We start from the raw sequence: 19,807 nt of genomic DNA, 5'->3' as shown, positions 1-19,807 counted from the left end.
GCTACATAAGAGAGCGCCCGCTGTACCTTCTCCAGTGCTGCTAGAGTGCCAGCTTCCTCCCCTGGAGTGGCTGGGTTGGGGGAAATGGCTCCAGCAGCCCAATCCACTCTCTGCAGCAGCAGGATCCTAGCCTCTGCTGCCTGTGAGTATAGGTCCTACGCAAACAAAGCCTCTTGCTGTTTGTCTGTCTCAGGGAAGGTATGTGCTCCCCACCAGTCCAAAGGGCTGGGAGGGAAACGGGGCTGGCTCTAGTAGGGCTGTGGCCCATAGTCCAACCCAGAGAGCTTTGCCCTTCCACCACCACAAACTCTCCCCCCCCCCCCCCCCCCCCCCCCCCCCCCCCCCCCCCACGTCTATGGGCTGGCTTCCAATCCCTGCATCTCCCCCCACACGCATGTAGGTCAGGGGCCCAGGGTGCCCCTCAGCTGAAGTAGCTGGTGATGAGCTCTTGCCGCAGGCACTGGGCCTCCTGGGAGAGGGGCTCAGGGTGGGGAGAAGCCTGGTCAGGTAGCCTGGCACCCGGCTCCACCCCTTCAGGCATGGCAATGCCCCGCCCCACAGCCATGTTGTGCAGGACACAGCAAGCCACAAAGATGTGGCAGACCTTGAGGGGGCTGTACTGGAGCACCCCCCCTGCCTGGTCCAGGCACCGGAACCGGCCTTTTAGTGCCCCCACTGTACGTCCCACCACAGCCTGCGTGGCCATGTGCGCTGCATTGTATCGCTGCTCAGCTGCTGTCTCTGCTGCCTCCACAGGTGTCAGCAGCCAGGGCTTCAGGGGGTAGGTGCCATCCGCTGTGGAGAACCAGACACAGGGGTTATGCTATGCAGGTTGACTCGCTGGCTGTCCCTGGCCTTCCACCCATCCCCACGGCAGTCTCCAGCCTTTAAGATGGGGCCTCTCCCCTCTATAGGATGCCAGCTCCAATCAGGCTCTGGGCAGGGGCCCTGACAGGCTCAGGGGAGTGGGGAATGGAATAATGGGAGCCCTTCCCTCTTCTTGCTTGGAAGTTGCAAGTGTCCATGATGCTCCAAGAGGGAGGGAGGAAGGGCCTATCAAGACACCGTGTACCCCACTCCCTTACGGGAGGGGCAGGGCAGGCTGAGGCAGGTAGCAGAATCTGGTAGGTGGGTGGGCACTCCCTCAGGGCCCCTTGCACATAGCAGGGAATTCAGGCTGGGGTGGAGGATGCAGGTGACTAGCAGCTGTCATGGAGCCTTCACCACACAACCTGTGTTCAAACCACCCTGAGCAATCTCACCACTGGAGCTTGGCCTGTGGTTTATGGCTGGTGCAGGGAGCCTTGATTTCTTCCCTGGCTCCTAGGTGCAGGCAGGGCTGCTGTGATGGGCTAGGGGTGGGATCCAGGTTACTCTGCTGAGATAAGAGTCCTACTTCTGTGATGGACAGTGGAGACACTGGAGAGTGAGGATAGCCAAGTAAGGGGTGCCACAGGTGCATGAGATTGGCAGGTGGGGCAGCTGAGGGAGGGGCCCCTAGGCCATGGCTCACCCAGCAGCCAGCCATCCAGGTTCTGGTGCCCCTCAAAGATGCCCCTGAGGCTGGAACAGCTGAGAATGTGGGCATCCGGCACAGAGCCGGGGAACTCGGCCACCACATGGGTTATCATGCCGTGGGCATCGCACACCAGCTGCATGTTCATGGAGTGGAAGCGCAGTGGGTTGCGATAGAGGTTCTCGTGATCCGAGGGCGGCTTGAGGGCCACGTGGGTGCAGCCCAGCGTGCCCAGCACGTTGGGGAAGCCAGCAATGCGCAGGAACTCCTCTTTGGTGCGGGCCTGTTGCCGAGGCTGGAAGGGGAAGCGGATGTAGGCGTTGGCACGGCGGGTCAGGGCAGTCGTGACTTGGGAGACGCAGCGGGACATGCTGGCCTGGCTGATGCCAGCCGCGTCGCCCGCCGGCGTCTGAAAGGTGCCCGAGGTGTAGAAGTTAAGGGCAGCCGTCACCTTGACATAAACAGGGAGAGCATGGCTGCGGCCGGTCGAGGGCTGTAGGTCACACTCCAGTGCGTGGCACAGGTCTCGGATCATCTCAGGGTTGAGCTGGTAGCGCCGCATCACCTGCTCCTCTGGCATGTTCAGGAACTGGATCCGGGGCTTGAACACCCGCTCCTGGGGCACCCGCCTCCGCCGGCGGGCATGGGCACGCTGGGCCAGCAGGTACAGCGCCATGGGGGAGCTGCAGCCACCCGGAGAACAGCTCCACCCGCAGAGAGCAGGCCTAGGGGGAGGCTCTACAGGGGCTGCGGGCAGGAAGGGGGCAGGGGAGGGAACTCCTGTTGCCCTGGCTGGGGGTGGGGGGGCAGGGTCCCCACTTGCCCTGGCCGGAGGTGGGGGAGGAGCCGGAGGGGGATCTCTACTTGTTCCGGCCCCGGGGGTAACTAGATATTAGGGTCCCCCCCCCCGCTGCTGGGGGAGGCTCCGAGCCGGAGGGACCCGCTGCCAGCGGCTCAGCGCCTCCCGTTCTCCGCGGACCCTGCGCAAGACACGCCCCCTCTTCCACCAATTAGCGCGCCCCACTCGTGATTATTAATAAGGTGTCAACCCCTACGCTACAATATGGCATATTCCAATTAGCCCCACCTACGTTGGGGGAATGGAAACGGAACGGACCACGTCCGGCGGAAGTTATAGTGGCGTCACGCCACTTCCGGTAGACGAGATCGCTAGATGGGGGCACTTCCGTTGGAAGTGTTTTCTGGTAGGGAAGATCGGGGAGGAAATACTTCCGGTGGCTCGGAGTTCGGTCCCGGGATGGAGCGGGATGTGGAGTCGCTGTCCCGCGGAGGCTTCCGTTGCCGCCTATGTCATGTGACTGCCGCCAACAGTGAGGGGGGTCGGGGTCACCGGGGTCGCGAGTCACCTGGGCGTGGGGGTCTGGGCGGGGGTAGAAGTTGGGGGGTCGGGATCAGAGATCACACTCGGTGGGGCTGCAGTGTTGGGGTTATGGCACCACTTAAGTAAGAGGTTATAGGAGGTCTGGTCCTGGGGTCAGAGGTAACAATCGGTCAGAGGATGTGACACCTTTGAACCATAACCTGGATGGGTTGCTGTCACCATACAGGTCAGAGGTCACAATCGGGGTCAGCGTTGGGGTGTTATGGTGTGTTTGGGGAGACAGGGGTTAGTGTTGGGGCAAACAAAGCAGCGTTGTGGGTGTAGATGTCGCGGTCTCCATTCAGGTCAGGGGTCGCAGACTGGGAGTGCTTGTGGGAGGTGTTAGGTCAGAAGTTGCCATGTGGGGGTTAGTGTCAAGTTAAAGATTGTCCTTTGGGTCAGGGATGTCAGTATTTGAGGGAGTTGCAGTCTGGGGACAGTGTGACCTTCAACCCCACCCTGCCTCTGCCCCTGCATTTCCCCATCACTTCTGAGCTGCATGTGTCTCCCCTACAGAGCCCAGCCTACAAGATCATCTGCAGGGGAAGAAGCACCAGCGGCTGGAGAGCTTGCGTGCCAAACGCCAAGACCAGGAGCTGCGCAGTGTCTTTGTCAGTGGCTTCCACAAGGGTACATCAGCCCCTGAGCTGAGTGAGTACTTTCAGGCCTTCGGGGGCGTGGCCAGTGTGGTGATGGATAAAGACAAGGTGAGTCCCATGGTCAGGCCAGGGGCTCCCTGGGGTGGATGAGACCCCTCCCTGGTACTAATAGCCTGTGCTTTTCACTCACAGGGGGTCTATGCTATTGTGGAGTTGCAGGACCAGGAGGTGATGGAGAAGGTGCTGGCCCAGCCTGAGCATTGCCTGGGGGGGCAGCGGCTGCGGGTGAAGCCCCGGGAGAAGAAGGAATTCAAGTACATGCCTCCCAAGAAGCAGGGATCTGCACATCACGTACAACTGAGTCCTGAAAAGCTGGTCCAGGCACTGTGCCAGGCTGATGATGTGAGTGTGGATGGGGACCTGGGGCCTCTCCTGGCTGCTGACAAGGGTGACTGCTGAGCTGCATGAGCAGGGACACGCCCCTAGGGTGTGTGTATGGGGGAGGTTCTGAGCTGTCTGGAGCTGGGATGATCCCTGGAGTGGAGGTTTGGTCTGTGTGCTCACAGAGCTTAGGGGTGGGGAGGAAGGAGGGAAGGGGGGTTCTGAGATGGGTGGGGTTTTGGGCTGTGCAATCCTATGCACATGTTGCGGGGGCTGTTTGATGATGTTGCTCCCTCACTCCTCCACACACACCTAGGTGGATGCCCAGATGTCACAGCTGGTGCAGCTGTTTGAGCTCTCCGAGAGCGAGAGGCGGCTGCGACACCTACTGGTCACCCTGTTCCAGGAGGTTTTCTCAGAGTTCTTCCCTGGTAAGTTTCAGCTCCATGTATGTGCACGTCTGTCTGTCTGTCTGTCTGTCCCTGCCCGATGTGCCACTGCCGTGACCTTTGCCTCCTGTGTGCGCGCAGGGTGCGCCATCCTCCCCTTTGGCTCATCGGTGAATGGATTTGACATCCATGGCTGCGACCTGGATTTGTTCCTGGACCTGGAGAAAACAAAAACCTTCCAGGCATCTGCCAAGGGACTCCAGGGGGCACAGGTGAGAATGGATGGTAACAGGGACCCCTGGGGGGTTGGAGGGTTGCAGGGTAGGCACTGGTAGCAGGGACTTTTGCAGGTGGGGGGCATGATGAGTGCTGGGCACTAAGTCCAACCCCTTGCAGGCCGAGGAGGGGGCAGGGCCAGACTCTGACTCAGAGGACTCCATCCTGAGTGACATTGATCTGACAACAGCGACGGTGCCTGAGGTGCTGGAGCTGGTGGCAGCTGTGCTACGGAAGTGCGTACCAGGTGTGCACAGTGTCCAGGCAGTGCACAGTGCCCGCCGCCCTGTCGTCAAGTTCTGCCACAAGGACTCGGGGCTGCTGGGAGACATCTCCATCAACAACAGGTGCAGAGCCTGGGAGGCGGGGCCCAGAGGCCAGGGTGCGCATGTGGCGGATGGCGGGAGGGCATGTTGAGCCTGGGGTGGGAGCCAGCTCCATCTGGGAGGGGAGGGGGACCTCTCCCATCTAGAGCATCCCTCCAGGGTCAACTGTTCTCTACACACCCTTCCCCACTCTGGGGAGACACGGACCATCCTGGCTCCATGGCTGAGACTTGTTCACCAGCGCCAAATCCACATGGGCTGCCCTGGGCCGGGTAGGGGGTAGAGTGGACAATGGAGAGGTCTGGGGGTGCCTCAGGTGTCTGTGTGGGGGGGGTGTTGGTGCTGCCCCCCCCAATGTGTCCCATGTCTCTGACAGGCTGGCGCTCTGCAATACGCGCTTCCTACAGCTCTGTACGGAGGCTGATGAGCGGGTGCGTCCCCTGGTCTACGTGCTGCGCTACTGGGCCAAGCAGCAGGCCCTGGCAGGTAAGGACTCCCACTTCCCCTCACTGGGGGGTGCATTGTTAGAGCTCCCCTCTGGAGGAATCATGCTGGGCGGTGCATGGGTCTAGGATTTGGGGTATGGACACCCCTGTTGTCTTGTCTAATGGCCCCCATCTCCCCTCAGGAAACCCCTTTGGGGGCGGCCCCCTCCTCAACAACTACGCACTGACCCTGCTGGTGCTGTTCTTCCTGCAGACGCGCAACCCCCCGGCCTTGCCCACACTGGCCCAGCTCAGGGAGCTGACAGGTAGGAGTTACCCCACAGTGCATTCAGTTGGCGTTGCTGCATTAGCCCGTTGTGCCCCTGGGGCAGTGTTTATCTCACCCCCCATCTCTGTCCCCTTCCCAGGGGATGGGGATCAGGCCATTGTGGACGGCTGGGATTGCAGCTTCCCCCAGGACGCGTCGCGGCTGGAGCCCAGTGCCAACATGGAGAGTCTGTGTGAGTGCCGGGGGGGCCGGGGCGGGTAATGGCCTGCAGGACATCCCCCCCCCACTCCATGTACGCAGCCTACTCATGGGCCTGCCACTTGAGACCAGGTGGGCTCACCCTGCCTGCCTGGGGTGGGGCCGGGGGGAGGGTGGTCTCAATCCCCAGGGAGCCGGGCAAAGGATGTGAGTGATTGTCCCAGCTGTCAGGGGTGGTTTCCCTTCATCTCTTCCAACCCCAGAGCATGATGGGAACACTCCCCTGAGCTGCTGCCCCAGGATCCATCCAGCCTGGTTTCCTGTTGGCAGTCCCGTGCAGGCAGGTTCCCTGGTGTCGTTGTGGGGGAGGGGAAAGAGAAGAGAATTTCTTTCCCCAGCTCCCCATATGTCCTGCAGGCTGAGAGCTCTTCCCCAGCCCCTTTGTGATCTCATGTCTGTGCAGGGCTTCTGTCTCCCCACCCTCACCCCACCTCTTGCCTACCTGATTTTCCCGCAGCCACCCTGTGTTACCTGCACAAAATTATCTGTTACGTACACTCTAGGGCACCCACCTTTACCCTTCTGTGGGCTCAAGCCGTAACCCTATCAATTTGGGCACACCCACCCTTTCCCAGTTCCTAGGGCTCTGGGTATAAGGCACCCAACTTTACCCTAAATTTGTTGCCCGCACGCTCTAGGACATCCCACCTCTACCTAGTTCTTAGGGCTCAAGGCGTAACCTGGTTGATTTAGGCACCCTCTCCCTTTTGCCAGTTCCCAGGCGAAAGGCACCTCACTTTATCCCTCCGTGGGCTCCGGGCTCTACCCCTCCGTGGACTCAGAGCTTAATCTTCTGCGGGTTTACAGGGTCTTTGACCAGTGAAAGAGCATTACACAGTAATATCCTATTTAACCTCTGTTTATTAACAATCACCAAAACAGAATGCACACGCTAAGCATATGATGCTCTCTACAATATGGCTACAGGAAAAGACCTTATCCTTACTCCTGGGCTCACCCTTCTCCCCCCAGCCACTTTCCTCTCATCTGTCTGCATCTCCCTGCAGGTTCCCTCCTAGCCGAATTCTTCCGCGTCTTTGGGGACCATGACTTTGCTGGCTGCGTGATCTCGCTGCAGGAGGGCCGGGCGCTGCCCCTGCCCAGCTTCCTGCTCTCAGAGGTGGGTGCCAAGTTCAAGCTGGGTCCTTTCAACGTGCAGGACCCCTTCGAGCTGAGCCACAACGTAGCAGCCAACGTCAATGAGAAGATAGTGCAGCGGTTCCAGCACTGCTGCCGGGACGGGGCCAAGTACTGCCGCAGCCTGCAGTACCAGCGCAAATCCAGCAAGGGCAAGGCCTGGGGGCTGGTGCGGCTCTTCCAGCCAGGGGTACCGGAGGCTGGGGAGCTGGGCCCCGATGGGCTTCTCATCACCATCCCCTTCACGCTGATGGCGCTCTCCCCTGGGAGCCGGCAGCAGCTGTGCCAGGCCAGGGACTTCGGGCGCTGCTGGTTTGACAAGGTTTGTGCCGCCATCACCGTCGTGCTGAAGGATGTGCTGAAGTGCAGCTGCACGGGGCCTGCAGGGGAGCCCCTGGGGCAGGAGCCCACAGAGCAGAGTGGAGCGGAGCAGCCTATAGTGGGGTCCAAGCACCCCCGGTCTGAGGAGAGAGGAAGCTTGGTTGTCTCCCCAGCCAAGAAGAGGCCGAGAGTAGAGGGCCCAGCGCCAGAGGAGGAGGAGAGCGTGAGCTGGAGCTGTGCTGTGTGGCACCGTGTCTGGATGGGCCGGCGCCGCGTCCGGCGCCAGCTCCGGCACCTGGGCAGCCCCCAGCCAGACACAGAGCAGGAGGCTGGCTCCCTGGAGGTGGAGGAGAAGGTGTCGGAGGCCATAATCCAACAGGAGGGAGATTCCATGGGGGCAGAGCCGTTGCTGAGGTTCACGGCCTGTGCGCGGATGGGCGGAGGCCAGGAGGACACACGGACCCTCCTGTATTTCACCCCAGCCCCCCAGCAGGGCCCCCTGTTTCAGGACTTCTATCACTTTCTGCAGGGCTTTCTGCCCAGGATGGTGGAGCGGTATGTGGGCAGAGCAGCTTGAGGCAGGCAGTGACCACTAGTGACATCCATGCCAGCATTCTGAGACTGGGGGATGCTATTTTAAATGGACTTTGCTGTGTCTGTACCATTTGACTGGGAAGGGAATAAAGGGCCTAGACATGTGCCCCTCTGGGCTGTGCCTGTCCTGCTGCTTGGGGGGGGGTGGGGGGAAGTGGCTGGGGGCCTGGCTCGAGTGGGGAGCAGGCAGTCCCCAGCTGGATGCAGGCCTGTCTCCTATCTCCCTGCCCAGCCTTTTGCGAATTTGCTGCTGTTTGTCCCCTCTGGTGTCCCATAGAACTGGGATTTGAAGGCCTGGCAGTATTCTGCATGCACATTATCGGGGATGGGGCAGATTCTTCATTGGGGCGGGGGCAGACTATCAGCAATGGCCAATGGGGCACGAGTGGTGAGTATATATGCAGTTGATGCCCTGGGAAGGGAGGTGGGGCGGCAGTTGCGGAGCAAGGAGTAAGAGGCCTGGGGTGGACAGACCTTGACTCTGGCCAGTTCAGCTCCGCTCTCCTCTAAATGCAGCAACAGTAGCACTATGTGCTCCATTGGGGGCTATCAGGGAGGGATCTATGGGAAGGGGTTTCAAGGGCGCAGTAAGTGGGGGGGGGGGTGTACTGGGAAGGGATGGGAGGGCCCCAGGAGAGGCAGCTCAGAGCAGGAGCAGGACCAGGCTGGGCCATGGCCCTTCCCAGAGCTTTGGGTACTGCCTTTCCCAAGTGGAATAGGTCGGGGTGGGGGGAGGGAAGAAGAAAAGGTATTTAGGGCCCTAGAGCCTGCAACACTCCCTCCCTCAGGGGCAGGCAGGTGAGGCAGCATGGGCAGAAGGGGGCCAGGCTAGAACTGGGGTTCTAGAGGCGATATAGCCCCTTTTCCCCATAGTGCCTCACCTGTGGGCACCATACCTTAGGGCATTTCACAGAGATGAACAGGTTAAGCCAGGGGTGGGGGTGCAGCAGCAGCATGGTCTCTGGTACTTTCAAGTAAAGCCCTGCAGTGCAGTTATGCTACTTAACTCCCTTCACTGCACCTACTGAGTTCTGAGAGGTGGGCGGGTCCAAGACCCTTCCCCCAGCCTAAGGGGAGGGGCAACAACCAAATGATACTGGGGGACAGCTAATAAAAAAACAGGGACAGGATTGAGGATATAGGGCCCTAAGCAGGGAACTGGAGGGGGACAACGAGCAGAGTACCTCAGACAGCGCCTATACTCCTCAAAGGGATCTAGGGAGCCAGTGGATGCAGCCCAGAGGAATTCTGCCCGGATGCGTGATGGAAGGGAGGAGTGGAAATAAGCCCCACAGTTGCAGAGCACTTCCCTGTCCAACATCCTCTTCCTGGTGTTATCCAGCGCCAGGAGGAGGTTGACAAGGAGGGCTGCTGACTTTGTGGGGCCATGGATAGGAGATGCGGGGGAAAGTGCAGCCAGAACCTTAGGAGAAGGTTAAGTCAGGGGTGGGGGTGCAGCAGCAGCGAGGTGTCTGGTAGTTTCAAGTAGAGCCCTGCAGTGCAGTATGCGATTTAACGCCGGTCTGTGCAGATTGTTTCACTGTAGCTGCATAAGCAGTTGAGCCAGTTTGGACTGAGTTGCAGACTCCAGATTGATTTACAGGGGAGGCTGAACTGCTTCTCCAGCTGCACCAATCTACTTCTGGTTCAGGCTTAACGTAGCCTGAGAAAATTTTGATGTATTTATCCAAAGTAGACTTGCTCTCCCATAGCCTACTGGGCAGTGTGCACGATGGGAGAGGAGTGCTGGAGGTTGATCTGGCTGGCAGATCTACTCCAACCAAACACAGGGACGGGGAGGGAATGGGTGGCTGTGCCTTGGGCGATTGAACGGACAAAGGGTGGGACATAGGCCCCTTAGACTGAAGCAGTCTTTTGTCATCATTCATTTAAGGGGGAAGTGGGGGAGAGACTTCAGGCACCCTGTACCCATTCACTGATTGGATCCTGGTCCTTGTGCACCGTAATTAAGTGTAGGCCCTAATTTGCATTTTATTGTGTTTTGTATTGTAGCCATTTGTTTCCACCATTCCCTTGTTGCTAGTGGAATCTGTTTTCTTAAATAAAACTTTTATTTCATTACAAGTGCTGCATGTTATACAATCGCAGGGATTTAAGGTAAAGCTAATACATTGGGGTAGGGACAGTGCTTCTTGGGGGAGGGGAGGACACTGAGAATCTGGGATTTGTGTGGGGCTGGATATCACAGGGGAACATGTTTGGAAAAGAGAAGACTGAGAGGGGACATGATAGCAGTTTTCAGGTATCTAAAAGGGTGTCATAGGGAGGAGGGAGAAAACTTGTTCACCTTAGCCTCTAAGGATAGAACAAGAAGCCATAGACTTAAATTGCAGCAAGGGAGGTTTAGGTTGGACATTAGGAAAAAGTTCCTAACTGTCAGGGTGGTTAAACACTGGAATAAACTGCCTAGGGAGGTTGTGGAATCTCCATCTCTGGAGATATTTAAGAGTAGGTTAGATAAATGTCTATCAGGGATGGTCTAGACAGTATTTGGTTCTGCTATGAGGGCAGGGGACTGGACTCAATGACCTCTCGAGGTCCTTTCCAGTCCTAGAATCTATGAATTTATGTTTTGAATGGCTGACAGGCTGCTGGTGGTCCTGAGAACCATCATTCCCCTCCCCCCTCCTGAGGGGGCTGCACTGTACTGTCACTAAAGGAGAGGCCAGTGAAGACTTGTGGCTTCTCTTCTCGGCCTCCCAAAAGACAAGCAAAGTGATTGCAGAGTTGCCAGTATTCAGCCCCTCAGATATCACCCCATGTTTATTTCGGTGTGGAAATAGATCAATGGTTCTCAAACTTTTGTACTGGTGACCCCTTTCAAATAGCAAGCCTCTGAGTGCAATCCCCCCCTTATAAATTAAAAACACTTTTTAAATATATTTAACACCATTATAAATGCTGGAGGCAAAGCAGGGTTTAGGGTGGAGGCTGACAGCTCATGACTCCCCATGTAATAACCGCATGACCCCCTGAGAGGTCCAGACCCCCATTTGAGAACCCCTGAAATAGATTTAAATCCTCAATTTAGGAGAGTACTTAATGCTTTCTTAAACCCATTCCTAGTCAGGTCTGCACTTAAGCACATGCTTAAGTTGATGTGATTTATGCATGTGCTCAAGTGCTGCCCTGAACACGAATACTTTCCTAAATTGGCAACTGAGGTGCAGCTGTATGTGCAATGGGGGTCCATCTACAGCTGGGAGTTAATCCGGATTAACAGCGTGGGTGGGTACCCCTGGAGGGCAGCTAAACCGCAGCAAGGCAGGACTACTTGGGCACAGCGCGTCCATACACGGGGTTAACGACACAGGAGCCAATCCCCTGGACCCACTGAAGTGTAACTAGGTCTGTGGAGTGACAGGGGACACTCCCCATGCGCAGACAAGCCCTAAAACCAGCCTGCCTGGTGCAAAGCGGGGAACTGCCCGGGGCAGCAGCCTGACAACTTCGCGCCTCCGCCCCGCTCCCGCCGCTCTGCAAACCCGGCTGAGGGAGATTCGAACTCCTGGCACTCCCACTCCTCCCCGCCCCGCCCCCTGCTGGCCCGGGCACCCGACGCGCCCCGCCCCATGGCGGCCTCATGACGTGTTCCCACGAGGGTTTGGATAGATTTGCACGGCGGCCAGTAGGCGCTTGGGATTCCAGTGCCCCACACAAGATGTTAATTGGCTGAGAGGCGGCGGAGGCGGGGCTATCTGCGCCTTGGGATAAGGGATTGAGGCTGCAGCCGGGTGAACCCCGATTTCCTCCCCCCGAGCCCTAAGGGGCCCCGGGCTCCCCGCATCTCGCCGCCGCCATGTCCGAGCGCGAGGAGCGGCGCTTCGTGGAGCTGCCGCGCGAGTCCGTGCGCCTGATGGCGGAGAGCGCGGGGCTGGAGCTGACGGACGAGGTGGCCGCGCTGCTGGCCGAGGACGTGTGTTACCGCCTGCGGGAGGCCGCCCAGGTGCGGGAGCCGGGCCCGGCCCTGGGGGCGGAGATTGCACCGGGGCTAGGGGGGCCGGCCTGTGACCCTTGACCCTTCCCCGTGAGGGGCTGCTCCCAGGACTGGCCTGAGCCCCCCTCGGGCGGCTGGGGCCGCCCCCCTCCTTGGGGCTGGTCCCGCCGATTCCTCACTTCCCCTCTCCCCTCCCGCAGAACAGCTCCCAGTTCATGAAACACACCAAACGCCGGAAACTGACGGTGGAAGATTTCAACCGGGCCCTTCGCTGGAGCAACGTGGAGGTGAGCGAGCAGGAGAGGGGGCAGCGGGAGACTGAACCAGGAGCCGGCCAGGGGGAAACTCACTTGTTGTTGTTGCTGCTCTCTCCTGCCCACAGACCAGTGCTAGCTGGATGGAGTCCAAAGAGCGCCCCATCCAGTCCTCTCTACCAGGACACTGGTGGTGGTGGCAGGCCTAGCTGTCCCCAAGATGGGCCTGGCAAGGGAGTGATCATCTGGTGTCCTTGCAGGTGGTGTACGGCTATGGGTCCCAGGACCCCCTTCCCTTCCGTGCTATAAAGGAAGGGGAACTCTACTTCCAGGAGGACCGTGAGATCAATCTGGTGGAGCTTGCCCTGGCCACCAACCTCCCCAAGGGCTGTGCAGAGACAGCAGTGAGAGGTGTGTGTGGTTACTCCATCCTCCTGAGTTCTCCCTCCAGACTCTCTAGGGCTTTGGGCAGCCTGCCTCTGAATGTCCCATATTACAGGGTTCCCAGCTCCTCCCCTGGGGAGGATCTCCTGGCCACATCCCTTCCCCCTGTCTGCAAGCAACAGGATGCCCACCCAGCCCCTCTGCCTTGGGGACAGCCCCGTCCCCCCCATCTATCCCATAGAAGGGCACAATGGAGGCCTCCAGGGGAGGATAGTTCCCTGTCAGGATTGCTTACCAGTCTCCTTTAGTCACTGCTCAGCCAGGCAAGACACATGTTGCTTCCCCTGTAAATCAGTTCCTTCCGCACTCAGATCCAAGCTGTTGGGCTAGTGACTCTTCACTGGACCTGCACCTAATGCATAGCTTGGACCTGAGCACAGTATCCCAAGTGGGGTCTTCTCAGAGCTAGCGAGGTGGGGGTTGATGCCCCGTGCTCTGTGACTAGGGTACCTAGAACTCTCTCCCAGGCTGCCTCATGAGAAGGGGAGCATCCTGGCCCAGGAAAGGCTGGAGGGATCAGCCAGGTTGTTTAACAGCATCTGTGCTTTCATTGTAGTTCACGTCTCTTACCTGGATGGGAAAGGAAATCTGGAACCACAGGGAGCTGGTAAGAACTGCTCAGCAACCCATTCCCTTGCCCTTATCTCCTCCTTGTATTGAAGCTGCATGTACAGGCCCCAACCAGGAGGGGGGGCCCACTGTGCCAGGTGCTGTACAGACATTTGCTGCCCTGCAGAGCTAACAATGACCTCATCCTACTCCCTGTTAAATTGCTCTCAAACTAAGCCCTGAAGCAGGAGGTTCTCTCCCTTCCCAAATCTTTGCTAGCATTAACTATTGTGACAAAGTTCCTCCTCTATCTTGGTGGGTCCTGCGCTTATTGGCGGATTTTCTTGCCTCAGAGATTCACCATGTGGGTTGGGGAACAGCCCAGAGACCTTCCCCTCTGGGAGAACCCACAGTCCAGGTCAGTTGGGAGGTTTGGGGGGAACCCGGGCCCACCCTCTACTCCAGGTTCCAGCCCAGGGCCCTGTGGACTGCAGCTGTCTATAGTGCCTCCTGTAACAGCTGCATGACAGCTACAACTCCCTGGACTACTTCCCCATGGCCTCTTCCAAACACCTTCCTTATTCTCACCACAGGACCTTCCTCCTGGTGTCTGGTAACGCTTGTGCTCCTCAGTCCTCCAGCAGCACACCCACACCCTCACTCTCAGCTCCTCGCGCCTCTTGCTCCCAGCTCCTCACACTCTCCCCACAAACTGAAGTGAGCTCCTTTTTAAAACCCAGATGCCCTGATTAGCCTGCCTTAATTGATTCTAGAAGCTTCTTCTTAATTGGCTCCAGGTGTCCTAATTAGCCTGCCTGCCTTAACTGGTTCTAGCAGGTTCCTGATTACTCTAGTGCAGCCCCTGCTCTGGTCACTCAGGGAACAGAAAACTACTCATCCTGTGACCAGTATATTTGCCCTCTACCAGACTCCTGTACCCCTCTGGTTGGGTCTGTCACACTATGCAATGCTTGCTTGTCCTAGTTATCCACATACACATCCAGTCCCTCTAAATCTCATTTAGTTCTTGACCTCTGCACCATCCTGCAGCAGGGAGTCCCCCAGGCCAATCACACAGTGTGTGGAAAAGTATGTCCTTTTATCAGTTAGGAATTTTGCCACCTTTTGGTCGCTCCTGTCCCCTTGTCCTTGTGTTAGGAGATTGGGAGAACAGAAGTGTGACGTTCCCCTCTGGTGTTATCCGGACCGGTGATCTGCTAGGCCTCTCCAATCCTTGACTCTGGGAGCCAGCCTTACCCTTCTCTGCTGTGAGAACCCCCACTCCTGGGCTGTTCACACACAGCTTCTGGTATGTAAGCTGCTCCCAGCTACTTGCAAGCAAATAACACTAGCCAATATCTCCGGTCCCAGACACAACCCTAGGAACCTCCGTCTTGCAGTGTCCAGTTATGCCTGCTAGACGCTGCAAGCTTATATGAGTTCATCAATTTAACAAAGAAATATATACGTACCAGGCTTGTTATCCCAAGGGGAGCCTCTGACACACTTCAAACCAAACGCACTGCTTCAGGTAGAATAAACAAACACATTCATTAACTATAAAGATAGATTTTAAGTGATTATAAGTCAAAGCGTAACCAGTCAGATTTGGTCAAATGAAATAAAAGCAAAACGCATTCTAAGCTGATCTTAACACTTTCAATGTCCTTACAAACTTAGATGCTTCTCACCACAGGCTGGCTGTTTACTTTTCAGTCAGGCTCTCCCCTTTGATCAGCGTTTCAGTTGCTTGATGGTGGTGGTGTCTGTAGATGTAGGTTGACGAGAGAGAGCATGGCAAAATGTCTCTCCCTTTTATCATGTCCTTTCTTTCCTCTTGGTTTTGCTCTCCCCTCCTCTCTCCCCCCCCCCCTTCAGAGTCAGGTGAGCATTACCTCATCGCAGTCCTAAACTGACCAAAGGAAGGGGATGACTCCCTCAAGGGTCTAACAGATTATTTTATTGCTGCCTAAGCCAGTGTCCATTGTTCCTGTGAGGCTGGGCTGGGTTTGTCTCATCCGTGCCCTGATGAGGTGTGAACTGCCTCTCTGTTCTTGGAGAGTTTTTGCATGGGCTTGCTTTAAGCCATGAGGGTACATTTTCAGCCTCATAACTATGTACATGAAATTATAACCTATAACCTCACTATAACATTACTGTAACAATTTCTATAACATCACTATAACAACCATGCTCAGTGCATTATGAGCCTTCCGAAGACATTCAACATGACAAACTTTGCACTGGATAGCACACAATCATTTTATAAAGTTGAACATGGGGGTGTAGGGTGTTCCCCCGAAGTACAAAGCATCACAAGAAGCTCCAGATCTCCTTTCTCTGTCCCAGTCATTATCAACTTTTCTCCTGTCCCCTTTCTAAACAATCCCAATCTTTTCATATGAGAGTTTTTCCCTGGTCAGTCTCTGACACACAGACACACATTTCTGCCATCTCCTTTCTGAACAATGCCCCATGGCAGGTCCCTACCCTGTACTGGGGCTCGGGCTGCTGCTGCTCTCGTAGGGATCATTGGTGCTTCGGAGGGGTCTCCACTGAATTCCCGTAACCCTTGCCTTCCTGGCTTCTCCTGCAGTGCCCAGTGCTGTCTCCACACTCTCAGATGACCTGCTGAAGTACTACCAGCATGTGACCCGAGCTGTGCTTGGGGATGACCCGCAGCTAATGAAGGTGGGTGAGGGGTTGAGGATCGGTGCCTTTATCTCAGACTGGCCTGGAATGTGGGGGGGCAAATGAGGGTTTCAAGGACTGTAGAGCCCCAGCCTCCACAGAAGCTACTTTTGCTCCAGGCTTGATGCAGCCCGGTGGGGGAAGGATTGCAGAAAGTTCTGGCACCAGTGGTCCAGCTGGAGAACTGCCCACCAGCTCTGATTGGCTCGAGTGTCTCAGGAGGACATGCAGCAGGGATCGCTGGCCCTGTGTGGGGAACCTGACTGAGGGAGAATGGCTACATGACAAACCGTGGTGCAACCCTTCTCCCCAGGCTGGGGCTCTCCATTCCATTCCTGGCTGTGGCACCCCTCTTCCTCTGACCCTTATCTGACACTTCCTCCCCATAGGTTGCCCTCCAGGACCTGCAGACGAACTCGAAGATCGCAGCCCTGCTGCCCTACTTTGTCTATGTGGTCAGCGGGGTGAGTGGAGCAGGAGGCCCCGGGGCATGTGACCCACCTGAGAAACAGGGTGGGGTGGGCAGGAGACCCTCCCAAGGGTGTGGCTCCCCTGGGGCGGCCCATGCCCTCCTTCCAGCAGCTCTGAGCCTTTTGCTCTTTCTTCTCCTGTCCCAGGTGAAGTCCGTCAGCCATGACCTGGAGCAGCTGAACCGCCTGCTGCACATCGCCAAGAGCCTCATCCAGAATCCCTACCTGTGCCTGGGCTCCTATGTCAAGAGCTTGATTGCCAGCGTCATGTACTGCGTGCTGGAGCCACTTGCCGCATCCATCAACCCCCTCAACGACCATTGGACGCTCCGGGACTACGCTGCCATGCTCCTGAGCCACATCTTCTGGTGCGGCATGGTGGGGAGGGGCTGAAAGGGAGTCACTGCCACCCCCAGCACCCAGGCAGGGGAGTCAGCAGCATGTCTGGTGTCAGTGGGAGTCTCCTTCAGAGTCCAGTGCTGCCCCTGGTCTCCCAGGCAGGGCACATTGCCCCAAGGGTGTCTGAAGTTCCTTTTTTCCATGCACGCAGCTCTGATGGAGCATGATGGGGTAGGGGAGGGTCCTGGATGGGATGCACAAATCCAATCTCCAAGGATTTTCAGCCTCTGCTCGGTCTCCTCCCTCAGGACGCATGGCGACCTCGTCAGTGGCCTCTACCACCAGATCCTGTTGTCCCTCCAGAAGGTGCTGGCTGATCCAGTGCGCCCGCTTTGCTCTCATTATGGGGCAGTGGTGGGGCTGCATGCCCTGGGGTGGAAGGTAAGGGACAGCTCTCGACCCCACACGATCTTTGCTCTCCTCTCCCTGCCCAAAGGGTGGTGGTACCCAAGCCAAACACCCTGTTTCCCTGGGAGGTGGGTCTGAGAATTGAAGCAGTGATGCCTCCCAGGAGGGTGGCTACACTGGGTCCCTCTATGTTGGGGCATGGGAGGAAGTGGCTGCTGCAAGGGCTGGTAACTGCTGCTCTGTGCCCCGCTCCCATCTCTTTGTGCACACACAAGACAGAGGACCCTGGCTCAGCTCCCCAAGCCGGTACTTTAGCTTCTCATGCATTGGCTGTGCTGTTGGTTCTTGGATAGTGAGTAAATGGCCCTTTTTGGGCTGGATCTTTGCTCTCTCCTCTCCAGGCTGTGGAGCGAGTCCTCTACCCCCATCTCTCCACCTACTGGGCGAACCTGCAGGCTGTGCTGGACGACTACTCTGTCTCCAACGCTCAGGTGAAGGCTGATGGGCACAAGGTGTACGGTGCCATCCTGGTGAGTCTCACCCCTCCTGTCCAGAGGAGAGGGCTGGGCCAGGGCTCTGCCCGCAGGGCCCACACACTCACTGCAGTTCCAGGCAGCTCAGAAGCCCCTGACTGAGCTCCCATCTCCCAATAGCATAGCATCTGGCCTCAGTCAGACTAGATACAGGGCCCCTGCCAGAAAAGGGATGGGGGTGACTTGGCTTCTCCTTGGGTAGGGTGAAGGTGGTTCTCCAGTGCCCCTTATATCAGGGATGGGGATGGGCAGAAAGGGCTGTGTGAGCAGCAGCCTAATGCAGGAGCCCAGCTGAGCCAGGGATCCTCCATTCTCCTGCTGTGTGCGGCTGGGTTTGCAGCTGGGGTTAAAGAGCGGAGAGGCCAGGGCTTCTAACCAGAGCAGCTCTTCCTTTGCCAGGTGGCAGTGGAGCGCTTGCTGAAGATGAAGGCCCAGTCAGTATCAGCCCAGGGGGACAGACCATGTAGGGATGGGTGCCGTCGGGAGAGCTCTCCCTGGCTCAGCCCCCTGCAGGATCCCCAAGTGGAGTTCAGCTTTGGCATCGCCAGCCACCTGCTGCAGCTGGGCAGTGGGGGCCCCCAGCTGGGCACTGGCCTCTCTGCTGACCCTCCCGCTGTCTCCCTGCACGAGACCTACCGGGAGCTCTACGACTTCTTTGGAGACAGCCTGGCCACCCGCTTTGGCACGGGTTCGGGGCTGCACGCAGCCGAGCCGACACCTCCCGGCCCCAAGGTCTTGGACACCAAGAAAGAGCAGCCAGCCTTCGGCACAGGGGATGTGGTGCGCAAGATGCCCCAGCTGACAGCCAACGCCACAGTGAGTCCCCGGGAGGAGGAGAGCCCCCGGGCAGACTACCCACCAGGCAGACCAACCCTCCATCGCTCGGCCAGTGTTCCCCGCTCTCGTAGCGCATCACGCCAGCAGGGCCACCGGCCTGGGGTCCGTGACGTTTTCCAGAAGTGCCGCTTCTCCCCCCAGGGGCCACCCCACTTCAGTTTTGTGATTGCTGGGCGGCAAGTGGGCCGGCGGTGCAAGGGCCGAGTGTTCCAGACCTGCTTCCCCCAGCACCATGGCCCTAGCCACATTTCCCGCTATGCCCAGAAGCTGCCCATGATCGGCAGGACCAGCAAGCCTGTGAAGAAGTGGGCCCACTCAGAGTACTCCCTTTACCTGCCTCTCTGAGGAGTGACCTCTCCCCTGCAGGACTTCAGCTTACGGGTCCTTCATCCCTCCCCTGTACTACTGAGCATCCCTTGTTGGATGAAGTCAGGGGCCCCCACTCAAGCCAAACCCCTCAGGAGAGGATTTTATCTTCCAGGGTGGAGGGGGCCTACCCAGCAGTCTCTGGACTCTGCAGGGGGTGCTGAGACACATTCTGCCCTCAGCAGTGCCTCCTACGTGCCCAGACTGTGGGGCAGGCTGAGCCTGCTACCTCTGCACCTATGGACTGTACACTCCTCCAAGGGCCATCCAGGGTTTTCTGCTGTGTGATGGCTGAGCCTTTGCTGAGGAGGTGTTGGGGGAGTATGTGTGGGAGAGGGGAGGTGATTGCAGGGCTTAGGGCCTCTGTGTGATCTAGGTACAGCACACAGCAGCAGATTCCATAGTCTAACTAAAGGATTTTAGCTCCCCGGCCCCAAGCCATGTCCTCCCCTGAGGGACGAGTGCTCCTGTCCTTGTGTACTCAGCACTCCCCTTGGAGTTGGATTTTCCTGACAGCACGCAGCATTTCTCCAACTCCCCAAGCCTTGTATTGACACCTGCTTGTTTAATAAAGATGCTGCTGCTGTTGGGGACCAAGAATTTGTTTGCTGACCTCTCCCTTGTTGCATGGGGCTGGGGTAGCTATAGCACCTCCTGTCTTGCCCCTGCTAGGGGCTGCCCCTTAGCCCCTCTGGGATGTGGGCCAGTGCTCACTGAAGGTAGCCAAGGGAAGACTAACGTCTAAGAAACTCTGGCTCTCAGAGCTGAGGGACCTGCTCCTGTCTTCCTGACCCACCACCATAAACTAGGGGCCCTACCGCCACCCATCTCCACACCTGCCATGTCTGCCCCCTCTCAAATGCTGAATCAAAGCCTGGCAAGAGGAGCTGGGCCTGTCTGTAAAGTGAGGCCTACAAGGTTTTCTGAAGGTGGCTTTAAACAGCAGGACTAGGTTGCTCTTTGAGCATGTGTAAGACCCCATGGCTGTTGTAACTGTGTTTATTTTGGGAGTTAAAGGGGGTTCAAGCATGGATCTGGCTAAAATCATCCCATCTCAGTTGCATTT

At 57.6% G+C, this 19,807-nt stretch overlaps 3 protein-coding genes across 7 annotated transcripts; 2 read left to right on the top strand and 1 right to left on the bottom strand.

Annotated features, from left to right (window-relative positions):
* Nucleotides 1-360: 360 nt before the first annotated feature.
* Nucleotides 361-2,225, bottom strand: LOC112120119 (putative nuclease HARBI1). Its single transcript, XM_024219070.2, has 2 exons — nucleotides 1,514-2,225; nucleotides 361-795 (listed from the first exon to the last, which is right to left on the bottom strand). The coding sequence occupies exons 1-2, from the start codon at nucleotides 2,190-2,192 to the stop codon at nucleotides 422-424; spliced, it is 1,053 nt and encodes a 350-aa protein (XP_024074838.1). The 5' UTR covers nucleotides 2,193-2,225; the 3' UTR covers nucleotides 361-421.
* Nucleotides 2,226-2,754: 529 nt separating this feature from the next.
* Nucleotides 2,755-9,971, top strand: TUT1 (terminal uridylyl transferase 1, U6 snRNA-specific). Of its 3 annotated transcripts, none has more exons than XM_024219069.1 (10): nucleotides 2,755-2,847; nucleotides 3,414-3,604; nucleotides 3,689-3,898; nucleotides 4,194-4,308; nucleotides 4,408-4,538; nucleotides 4,733-4,889; nucleotides 5,245-5,354; nucleotides 5,568-5,619; nucleotides 5,722-5,814; nucleotides 6,848-9,971. In XM_024219069.1, the coding sequence occupies exons 1-10, from the start codon at nucleotides 2,775-2,777 to the stop codon at nucleotides 7,873-7,875; spliced, it is 2,160 nt and encodes a 719-aa protein (XP_024074837.1). In that variant the 5' UTR covers nucleotides 2,755-2,774; the 3' UTR covers nucleotides 7,876-9,971. The 3 variants fall into 3 exon arrangements, with proteins under 3 accessions (XP_024074837.1, XP_024074835.1, XP_024074836.1); XM_024219067.1 differs by having other exon boundaries at nucleotides 4,663-4,889; nucleotides 5,497-5,619; XM_024219068.1 differs by lacking the exon at nucleotides 2,755-2,847 and adding an exon at nucleotides 2,935-3,084 and having other exon boundaries at nucleotides 4,663-4,889; nucleotides 5,497-5,619.
* Nucleotides 9,972-11,706: 1,735 nt separating this feature from the next.
* TAF6L (TATA-box binding protein associated factor 6 like) lies at nucleotides 11,707-19,341 on the top strand. Of its 3 annotated transcripts, none has more exons than XM_024219062.2 (10): nucleotides 11,707-11,859; nucleotides 12,051-12,137; nucleotides 12,365-12,515; nucleotides 13,105-13,155; nucleotides 15,694-15,788; nucleotides 16,178-16,252; nucleotides 16,406-16,626; nucleotides 16,906-17,038; nucleotides 17,407-17,535; nucleotides 17,938-19,341. In XM_024219062.2, exons 1-10 carry the CDS (start codon nucleotides 11,713-11,715, stop codon nucleotides 18,718-18,720), a joined length of 1,872 nt encoding a protein of 623 aa, XP_024074830.1. In that variant the 5' UTR covers nucleotides 11,707-11,712; the 3' UTR covers nucleotides 18,721-19,341. The 3 variants fall into 3 exon arrangements, with proteins under 3 accessions (XP_024074830.1, XP_024074829.1, XP_024074832.1); XM_024219061.2 differs by having other exon boundaries at nucleotides 17,923-19,341; XM_024219064.1 differs by having other exon boundaries at nucleotides 11,771-11,859; nucleotides 12,056-12,137; nucleotides 17,923-19,341.
* The last annotated feature ends 466 nt before the right edge of the window (nucleotides 19,342-19,807 follow it).

Source organism: Terrapene carolina, unplaced genomic scaffold, assembly GCF_002925995.2.
Source record: "Terrapene carolina triunguis isolate 2854851 unplaced genomic scaffold, T_m_triunguis-2.0 Scaffold89, whole genome shotgun sequence".
Taxonomy (NCBI): Eukaryota; Metazoa; Chordata; order Testudines; family Emydidae; genus Terrapene; species Terrapene triunguis.
The sequence above is the reverse complement of the archived record's forward strand: the minus strand, read 5'-3'. Positions and strand labels throughout refer to the sequence as shown.

Bases quoted from the DNA above. Each gene is read 5' to 3' on its own strand.
- LOC112120119 (XM_024219070.2), bottom strand. From the start codon at position 2,192: ATGGCGCTGTACCTGCTGGCCCAGCGTGCCCATGCCCGCCGGCGGAGG. The intron at 796-1,513 runs GTGAGCCATGGC...GGTTCTCCACAG, and splicing joins CCTGGATGGCTGGCTGCTGG to CGGATGGCACCTACCCCCTG.
- TUT1 (XM_024219067.1), top strand. From the start codon at position 2,775: ATGGAGCGGGATGTGGAGTCGCTGTCCCGCGGAGGCTTCCGTTGCCGC. The intron at 4,539-4,662 runs GTGAGAATGGAT...AACCCCTTGCAG, and splicing joins AGGGACTCCAGGGGGCACAG to GCCGAGGAGGGGGCAGGGCC. The intron at 5,815-6,847 runs GTGAGTGCCGGG...ATCTCCCTGCAG, and splicing joins TGCCAACATGGAGAGTCTGT to GTTCCCTCCTAGCCGAATTC.
- TAF6L (XM_024219061.2), top strand. From the start codon at position 11,713: ATGTCCGAGCGCGAGGAGCGGCGCTTCGTGGAGCTGCCGCGCGAGTCC. The intron at 12,138-12,364 runs GTGAGCGAGCAG...GTGTCCTTGCAG, and splicing joins TTCGCTGGAGCAACGTGGAG to GTGGTGTACGGCTATGGGTC. The intron at 12,516-13,104 runs GTGTGTGTGGTT...CTTTCATTGTAG, and splicing joins TGCAGAGACAGCAGTGAGAG to TTCACGTCTCTTACCTGGAT.